This window comes from Cyprinus carpio, chromosome B13 (genome assembly GCF_018340385.1).
Source record: "Cyprinus carpio isolate SPL01 chromosome B13, ASM1834038v1, whole genome shotgun sequence".
Taxonomy (NCBI): Eukaryota; Metazoa; Chordata; class Actinopteri; order Cypriniformes; family Cyprinidae; genus Cyprinus; species Cyprinus carpio.
This window is the reverse complement of record NC_056609.1, coordinates 7,405,163-7,415,131: the sequence shown is the minus strand read 5'-3', so window position 1 is coordinate 7,415,131 and position 9,969 is coordinate 7,405,163. Positions and strand designations below refer to the sequence as shown.

At 40.4% G+C, this 9,969-nt stretch overlaps 1 protein-coding gene across 1 annotated transcript; it reads left to right on the top strand.

Moving 5' to 3' along the window:
- The first annotated feature begins 3,017 nt into the window (after positions 1-3,017).
- On the top strand, positions 3,018-3,693 carry LOC122139386 (interferon-induced GTP-binding protein Mx-like). The gene is made up of 2 exons (XM_042736319.1): positions 3,018-3,296; positions 3,374-3,693. The coding sequence occupies exons 1-2, from the start codon at positions 3,276-3,278 to the stop codon at positions 3,596-3,598; spliced, it is 246 nt and encodes an 81-aa protein (XP_042592253.1). The 5' UTR covers positions 3,018-3,275; the 3' UTR covers positions 3,599-3,693.
- The last annotated feature ends 6,276 nt before the right edge of the window (positions 3,694-9,969 follow it).

Below are 9,969 nucleotides of genomic sequence, written 5' to 3'. Positions count from 1 at the left end.
ATGATTTGCAGGCAGGACCGTGTGGCTAAACTTAAAGAGCCACAAGCCAATCAAATCGCTCAATTCCATTAAAGGTACTCTTACACATCTTTGTTCAACTAGAACCTAAAATCAAAGCATTACTGTACACTGAATACACTGAATGTTGTTGTAGTATCATATCTGAATTATCAAGCCTAAATTATTTGTGGCTGTTTGTCTTTTTGTTTTACTTTTGAAGACATCATTCTCAAGCAATTCACTGACGTGTCTCACCAGTGTTTCCGAAAACTTCCCTGTTCTTCTAAATACCACTATATGGTAAAATATTGCTCCATATTTGTGTCAAAGGCCATGTACACACTGTAAAGTTTAAGGAGTGACAACCGCATTTAAATATGGAAGTGAATCTGAATCCCCTAAATTACAGTTTCATGTGTGTTCGGAACAGAACTCACTCTCAAAACTGCGATGACTGACATCATTGTAACCGCTTTTTTGACTAAAGTAATATAACAGTAATTTTACAATGTTTTGTTAATGTTAGGAACGTTGTTTCTGCAGAGCGTGCTTCTTGAAATGTTGCCATGTCCACTTATTATTAGCATCACTTATTAACTTGTGTCTTTGGACTGTTTTGGGCTCAGCTTATAAAGTGATGAAGTAGGCAAATGCAGGTCACACTGTATTTTGGTATGTGGCTTATTTTCCAAGAGAACACATTTGGATTTGAGTTTATTTGAGTGTTTCTTGTTTGTTGTTTGCTGTTGTTTTGTTTTTTTTGTAGCAAGATCTTTCAACACTAGCGAGTCAAAGTGTACCCTGTGATTTCTTGCACCACACATACAGAAAATATAACTCTTATATGCATTTAAATACATCATTAACTAGTTGTTTAGTTTGGTTCCGTACACACTTCATAGAATTAAAAAAAAAAAATATGTCACTAGCTGCATTTTTCGGGAGTCAATTCGGTTGTAGAATACATAACCGTAGTTCACTGAGATAAGAGAAAGAGCATTGTGTCAAGGGATGTTATGGGGAATCTCCTGTTTACTCTGAATACTGAAGCCTGATTTGTTAACGTTCATGTAGCTGCATGAACACATGGCACTTCAGCCCGCCAAAAGTGGTGGGACCAACTGCTGTATAAGTTTGCTCTGAGCACCATTTCATCAGAATTCTTTTGACTGATGTGACAGTCATAGACAGCCTGGAGCTGTAGTACTGAATACTAAAGCCTGATTTTGTTCACGTTCGTGAGTCATCTCTGAGTGCCATTTCATCAGAATCTTTCGATTGATAGTGACAGTCATCGACTCGCGTGCAGCCTTATAGCAAGGCAGCATACACAAGACTTCTTCCTTTATCCCAGGGAACCAAGGTTACAATAGTAAACCGGAGTGTTCCCTTTAGAACCACATCTCTCCCATTGCATCAAGGGACGCTATGAGGAATGCATCCAATAGTGCCGTGCTATAAGCTACAGAGGGGGATTAAATTAAGTGGACAAAATCTGTGCCTGGAGGGCAGGGAGATCCAAGTTATAAGACCTGGTGAATGTAGACAAAGCGAAGACCAGCCAGTTGTCAGATATCACTGATGGAAATTCTGCTGGGCTCAAGCCCAGGAGGAGGCCATTCACCTGATGGAATAGGCTCTCACTCAAATAGGGACACTGTGAGCCCACTGAGGCATAAGCGAGGACTATCCAGTGAGGTAGTCTCTGCTTCATGACTGGCAGGCCTTTTAGAGTGGCCTCCGAAGCAAACAAAGAGCTGCCCTGAATGCTGGAAGTGGATAGAGTGCTGTACATACACTCTAGGAGCCTGAACTGGGCAGAGTAAATTCGGAGTTAGGAAGAGCCAGAAGGGCTCCCCTCAGGAAACTTAACAAAAAGGTAATTTTTCATCGCAAAGAGAGCCCACATAAACTTTATGTGTGGAAGGAAAGCGACCCTTATCAGGCAGCACTTGCAGGAGGGTTAACATGGATGACATTTCAAAAGAGGGGACAGGTCCCTACTCCCGTGTTGCACACCAGTCAGAAAAAGACTGACCATTTAAGGGTGTAGAGGCATCTTGTCGATGGGGCTTCTGCCTCCAAAATGGTGTTAGTCACCCTCACTGGGAGCTTTAAAGATTCCTGTTGAAGTGCCAAACATAAAGAGAGGAGGTCCTTCCTCAGTGGAATTGGCCAAGGGCTGCCGATAGCAGCTGGATCAACCCAGGGAATGAGTTCCTCCAGCTTGTCTGCTCCTTTGTTCAGTCTGCCTGGCATGTGGACTACACTCAGTGAGAGTAGGTTGCACTGTGCCCATAGGAAGATGTGTTTTTGGCCATCCTGTAAAGGCAGGGGTGACCTCAAAAAGAGCTTCCTACTCAGACCCACTGAAGGAATTCAAGCAGCTCGCTGCAGATGAGGGGAATTTATCTTTATGTGTAAAATACCCCGGTGAGTCGACGCATTGCGGGGAGAGTGAAACATGCAGGTCTTGTGCTGGCATGAGTTCACTTGAGCCCAAAAAGTCAGTGTCGTTGCCCCGCTGTAATGGAAGAGTGGACGAGTGAGGATTGCCTTCATGAAAGAAGCCGATCCCACAAGTGAAACAGGGTGAGACTTATGCTCTCGCAGTGAGAGCGGTCTGTCCCGGTGACACAGCATCAGTGTGAATGTTGCCCAGGCAAGCGAGGGTTACCTGCACAAGCCTCACTCGCCGTGCAAAAGCATTTGAAAACAGAGTTTGCAGTGAAAATTTGCTCAGGAAATGCTCTTTTAGGGCCACCGGAATGATGCAGGGGAAGAGGCGAGTAGGCTTCAAGCTTCTTGCTGCTTCTTCTCTTCAGAGTCCAGCGAGGAGATGATTTCGCGCTGAAGGAGAAAATTCGATGAAATGGCACTCAGCTAATTTATATAGCAGGTGGCCCCACCCCTTTTGGCGGACCGCTACACAAGCGTAAACAAATCAGGCTTCAGAATTCAGATTACACAGGAGTTTCCCCATAGCATGCCTGGACACAACATTCTAAACGGAATTTTAACAAAAGTACAAAAATTCTGTCAGTTCACTTCTTGTTTCTCTGTACTTCTTCACTTGATGTTATAGAACAAAGTCGACAATATTCAGTCAAGCCAGCAAGCCAAAACAGAGCAGCGGATCATGGATCAGTTTGAAATGGAATGCATGATCTACACTCAAGATCCCATCTACTTGAAGTTCTTGAATGAGATTAGCGGCGAGAAATTTTCAGAAGCGCAATTACCTGTCTTTGATATAAAAAGCAAGTACAGTGAAAATGCTGCAGGCATATTATGAGGTACATCTAGTCTTCAGTAATGAATTTGAAGCTTTGTTCAGAGAGAAGTATCTTAGTGGCTCTTTGTTTTCTTTCAGATTGTGGTGCAGAGGATGGCTGACCAACTTCCAATGCTGATCTCCTTCTACATGCTAAAGGAGACTGCTCAGCTCCTGTGTACTGACATGCTGAGTATACTGGAAGCGGCAAATGTGAGCGAGCTCTTGTTTGAGGATTCTGACGTCAGCAAAAGACGCAAAGACTTGCAGTCTCGTCTGGCCCGTTTGACTGCTGGTCAGGAAGCACTTAGTGATTTTATTTGAGAGATCAAAGGATGTTATCTTACATTATACATAATATAGCCTATTTGACAGCTTGATCCATGAAAATATTTTGAGCATATGAATACACAGTATCCTAACCACCACCAGTTACAGTTTTGCAATAATGTTAAATAAGTTGGTGAACTTTTTAATACAGCCAACAACTTAATACATAAAACTTTATTTAGCATATATTTTTAATATATTGCTTGATTTCTGCTATTTCTTTAAACCAAATACATGCAGTGTAACCCTTATACTGTAATTAATGACTAATTATTAGCCTTTAGCCTTGTAAGTGCATAACCTTGTATTGAATTCTGTATTTGGCAGAATACAAATACTTTTGATTGTTTTCATGTTGGCAATAATTTTTATCCAAAACAACATTAATGGGGCTAAAGGTCTGAGTGCCTCAGCTGTGTTATGTGTTTTTCTCATTACTTCTTTATCTATTGAATATTAAAAATAAATAAATTCTTATTGATTGACTTTTTTTTGTCAACATAGTTATATACATAGTTTTTTTTCTAGTGCTGGGTGCAAATTCAGTTCCTGGAGGGCCATACAGAGGCCTTACAGAGTTTAGCTTCAACCCAAATCTTGATAACTTTTTAAACATTCAAATATCCAATATTAACTATGGACGTGAGAACCAATGAGGTTTATGTGCAGTTCCGTCTTCTATAAATGGCGCTCAAGTGCAAGTTCTTGTGTGTGTGCCAGATTCAAATAGGGAAGGACATGATTTTGATTTTCAAAATCCAAAAGAATTCCAAAAGAATTGGATTAGTGCACAAATGTTTAGGGAATTTCATGGTACTTTTAAGGATAATTCAGACTGCACAGACAAACACCAACAAACATTTTTGTTGAATCAGTGTGTTACCCTTGTTGGTGTCTATTGCTGTTGGTCCGAGTTTATTTTCACCCGACTGAACATGTTCAGTCAGCATATGCTGGTGTCTGTTGGGGCATTGTGAACATATAATTGTTCATACAATTCTAAATCCAGCGGCAAACTTGTTTGTTGGTGTTTGTTTGGCAGTTTTTGGGTGTGTGTGGTGTGAATTTGTCTTTATGTGCAATTTGGATCTTACAGATGCATCATCCCTTGTGTTTCTAGAATGAAGAATGGGGTTTACAGAGACGTGAGGGCATGTAAATGACAGAATTATTATTCAAATATTATTTGCATATTACTCCTACAAAGCAGTTTTGCTTTTTATGTATACATTTATTTCAGGATATTGTAACAGCCACATTTAAAGGCCTATAGCCTGGTGACTATGGGAGCCAGGTCTTTCAGTGTTGTGGCTCCCAGGCTCCCAGGCTGTGATGCTCTTCCCCAAGACATCCGTCAAGCATCCTCCCCTTCTCTCTCTTCAAAATCCTCTTAAAAACCCCATTTTTTATGGGAGATCACGTGACCCTTTGGCAGCAATGCATGCATAGTTCTTCGCTCTGCTCACTTTGTCTGAAATTGTATATATATCCTGTCAGTAAATTGTGAATCACTCTTTACCTAGCCCATTATGAGTACCCCAGCAGTCAAGGACGTTCGGAAAAGAGAGATTGAACAATCACCAATAATGAAAAAATTCAAAGATTCTGCCATCTCCAGGGAGGATCTGGATGCTGCTACCTTAACGGTATTAAGCTAGCGCTCAAAGAGCAACAAAGTACACTCGATTCGGTTGTGGCTTCGACTGTAAGAGAAACAATAGACTCTGTACTGACCCCAGCACTCCGTGATCTACATTTGGATATACAAATGACCAATGATTCTATGAAAGAGCTAAAAGCAGAAGTTGAAAAGCTAGCCAACACAGCAAAGCAGACACCGGTCTGTGTCGATTCTGTTTAAGCAGCTGCACATGAGGATAGGAGAACAGTCATAAACTTAAGAAATCAGCTGGAACAACTCACCAAAAAATGACGGACATTGAAGATAGGAGCAGATGAAATAACGTACGACTGGTGGGGTTGCCTGAAGGGGCGGAGGGCTCCGATGCAGCTGAATTCCTCAGAGCTAATCTTTCCAAGTGGTCCCTTCACTGAAAGGCTGTGACAACGAGATTAACTGGGCCCATAGCATGTATGACAGAAGGAAAAACTCAGATTGGCCACGTACTCTCATCTTCCGTGTACTAAGATGGCATGACAGGTCGGCGATCCTGAAAGGTGGTCGGCAGGCATATCCGGTGAAATATACGCAGGACAATGTCATGCTACTATTGTTTCCTGACTTAAGTCCAACCACAACTACCAAGAGAAAGAGCTTTAATTCAGTCTTGAAGAAGATGACAGCACTCAGTCTCCTGCCCTTCCTCACATATCTGGCAGTAATGAAACTACGGCACAAAGGTGAGCAGACAATATTTGACTCTCCTCAAAAGGCGGAGGATTTTGTTACTTCCACTGTCATAGAAGACGTATTCTGCAGCGCTACAAAGCAGCGGGAAGGCAACGGCTTCCCTCTCCATCCTTTCAACTCAACGAGATGAGGTCTGTGGTGATCGTAACTGCCCTGAAGGGGACAATAACAAGGTGGCCATGGACACTTGTTAATTTTGCAATGTAATTTTGCACCGTAAATTGATTTCCTGTGCCCTGATACAAGAGTCCCATTTAAAATGTGTGATGTGGCACATTTTCAAAACAAGTATTACAAACTGGAAGCCTTCTCTTGTGCTCGTAATAAAACTAAGGGGGTGCTTATCTTAGTCGATAGGAGATTACATTTAACTATTGAACATACCGGGAATGATGATGAGGGTAAATTTGTTTTTATACGCTGTAAAATACATAATGGCAGGTTAACATTGGTCTCCATTTACTGCCCAAATTAGGCACACAGTGCATTTTTCACAAATATTTCAAATATATTACTTGAGCAGATTGATTGTACTTTAGTGATGGGTGGTGATTTTAATGATGTCTTTAAGGGATACTCTATGCCAAAATGAAAATTTTGTCATTATTCACTTACCCCCATGTTGTTCCAAACACGTAAAAGCTTTGTTCGTCTTCGGAACACAATTTAAGATATTTTGGATGAAAACCGGTAGGCTTGAGAGTGTCCCATAGGCTACCAAATAAACACCACTGTCAAGGTCCAGGAAAGTATGAAAAGCATCATCAGAATAGTCAATCTGCCATCAGTTATTCAACCGTAACGTTATGAAGCGACTAGAATACTTTTTGTACACGAAGGAAAAAAAAAATAATGACTTTATTCAACAATTCCTCTCCTCTGTGTCTCTCCAAATCAGTGTAGTGCCATTTTTGGCCATTCTGAGCAGTATGCAGGTGGCGTATGCTCTTCTGTGTCAGCCGCGCTGTGCTGATGCGCTCTTGTCTTACAAACCAAAGCGTTAATACATGTAAAAGACGTATCCTTGTGGCACGGCTGATACATTCTATATCTTTTTCTTCTGCTCTTGCCAAAGAGAAAACCCACTAATTTACACAATTAGAAAATAAGATCAAATCATTAAAAAATGTTCTGATCAACAAGCTACACGATTGTCCTCCTTGAAAGAGGAATATGACTTACTTTCACAATCAAAGGAAGAGTTTTATTTTACATAGGACAAGGCAAAAATATTATTTCGAATCAGAGAGACCTAGTCACTTATTGGCCCTCAGGCTGAGGGAATGTGAGTCTAAGGCATACATCAGTGTGATACAATCTTCGGATGACCAGGTGACCACAAATCCTATGTTAATTAACAACATATTTAAAGGGTTTTACACAAATCTGTACAAAACTGAAACTGATTTTGATGAGTCAGTTTGTAGAAAGTACTTGGATAAATCAGAACTGTCTGGGATAAAACAGATGGATAAAGACTCTTTGAAGGCCCCATTAAGTTTGGATGAACTCCATGAAGCACTAAAAAGCTTTCAGAAGGGCAAGTCACCAGGCCTAGATGGCCTTCCTCCTGAATTATATCTAGAAATATGGGATGTGGTAGGGACTCTCATGCTTGATTCCTTTAATTTTGCAATCGAGTATGGTACATTTCATAGAGACCAAAAAACAACTTTGATATCTCTGCTTCTTAAAAGGGGTAAAGATCCGTTAGATTGTTCCAACTAAAGACCAGTATCACTTTCATAGAGGACCAATCCGGTTTTATTAAGGGGCGTCATGCATCTGATTTTTTCATTTGATGCAGAAAAAGCCTTTGACAGGCTAGAGTGGAACTATATGTGGGCAGTTCTGCAATGTTTTGGATTCGGTGAACATTACATTTCTATGATTAAGACACTCAATCTACTTAACAGCGTGGAACGAGGCAGGGATGTCCACTTTTCCCTTTACTGTTTTGTTTATCCCTTGAACCACTAGCACAAGCCATTAGGAAATATAATGTTCCACCAATTAAGATCATGACCAAAATCATATTATTTCGTTGTACACTGATGACATTATCTTATATTTGATCATTTTGATATGTCAATAACCGGTATAGTCTATCGGGGTACAAGATAAACTGGACAAAATCTGCTTTAATGCCAATTAACAATGTTAAGGTTAACTCTCCTATCCCCTCATTCATTCCTATTAAAGATTCTTTAATTTATTTGGGTATTACCATATATAAAGACATTCATAAAATTGCCAGAAACAATTTTAATAATATTTTAGTCAAGATCAGAAGTGATACTCAAAGATGGAATAATCTTAAAGTCTCTTTTCAAGGCAAAATTTCCACTGTCAAAATAAATTTGTTACCTTGGCTTAATTTTCCTTGTTCTAGAGTATGTTGCCGCTTTTCCCTCCTCCAGGTTATTTTAAGGATATCAATTCCATACTTTACCAGTTTATCTGGAATGGTAAACGCCCCCAGAATAAAACGTGCCACGTTGCAGCGTCCTATAATTTCAGGAGGATTGGCTGTGCCAAATTTTGAATTATATTATTAGTCATTACAACTTAAGGCTCTTCATATTTGGGTTAAACTCAATCTAAAGCTTCATGGAGAATAATCATAGTTGACAAGGTTAAACCACATAGGGTCCAATATATTTTATTTGCTGGCACAGGAAATAAAAATGATAAATATAAATTTGGCCCAGCTGTGGCCAATTCTATTAGGATCTGGAAAAGGGTGGAACGTCTAATGTGAGGACCATTCAAATTTTGTAACAACACACCCTTATGGCACAATTTTAATATTTTATGTGGAAATCAGCCATTTGTCCAGCCCTATTGGTTTACACTGGGCAGGGGTACCTTAAGATAACCAAAGGTCCCTGTGCTATAGTACAGGTGCTGGTCATATAATTAGAATATCATCAAAAAGTTGATTTATTTCACTAATTCCAATCAAAAAGTGAAACTTGTATATTATATTCATTCATTACACACAGACTGATATATTTCAAATGTTTATTTCTTTTAATTTTGATGATTATAACTGACAATTAAGGAAAATCCCAAATTCAGTATCTCAGAAAATTAGAATATTGTGAAAAGGTTCAATATTGAAGACACCTGGTGCCACACTCTAATCAGCTAATTAACTCAAAACACCTGCAAAGGCCTTTAAATGGTCTCTCAGTCTAGTTCTGTAGGCTACACAATCACGGGGAAAGACTGCTGAATTGACAGTTGTCCAAAAGGCGACCATTGACACCTTGCACAAGGAGGGAAAGACACAAAATGTCATTGTAAAAGAGGCTGGCTGTTCACAGAGCTCTGTGTCCAAGTACATTAATAGAGAGGCGAAGGGAAGGAAAAGATTTGGTAGAAAAAAAGTGTACAAGCAATAGGGATAACCGCACCCTGCAGAGGATTGTGAAACAAAACCCATTCAAAAATGTGGGGGAGATTCACAAAGAGTGGACTGCAGCTGGAGTCAGTGCTTCAAGAACCACTACGCACAAACGTATGCAAGAAATGGGTTTCAGCTGTCACATTCCTTGTGTCAAGCCACTCTTGAACAACAGACAGTGTCAGAAGCGTCTCGCTTCAAAAAGGACTGGACTGCTGCTGAGTGGTCCAAAGTTATCTTCTCTGATGAAAGTAAATTTTGCATTTTCTTTGGAAATCAGGGTCCCAGAGTCTGGAGGAATAGAGGAGAGGCACACAGTCCACGTTGATTGAGGTCCAGTGTAAAGTTTCCACAGTCAGAGATGGTTTGGGGTGCTATGTCATCTGCTGGTGTTGGTCCACTGTGTTTTCTGAGGTCCAAGGTCAACGCAGCCGTATACCAGGAAGTTTTAGAGCACTTCATGCTTCCTGCTGCTGACCAACTTTATGGAGATGCAGATTTCATTTTCCAACAGGACTTGGCACCTGCACACAGTGCCAAAGCTACCAGTACCTGGTTTAAGGACCATGGTATCCCTGTTCTTAA

Excerpts from the sequence above, each read along its gene's own strand:
- LOC122139386 (XM_042736319.1), top strand. The coding sequence starts at position 3,276 with ATGCTGCAGGCATATTATGAG. Across the intron at positions 3,297-3,373 it reads TGCTGCAGGCATATTATGAG|ATTGTGGTGCAGAGGATGGC; the intron begins GTACATCTAGTC and ends GTTTTCTTTCAG.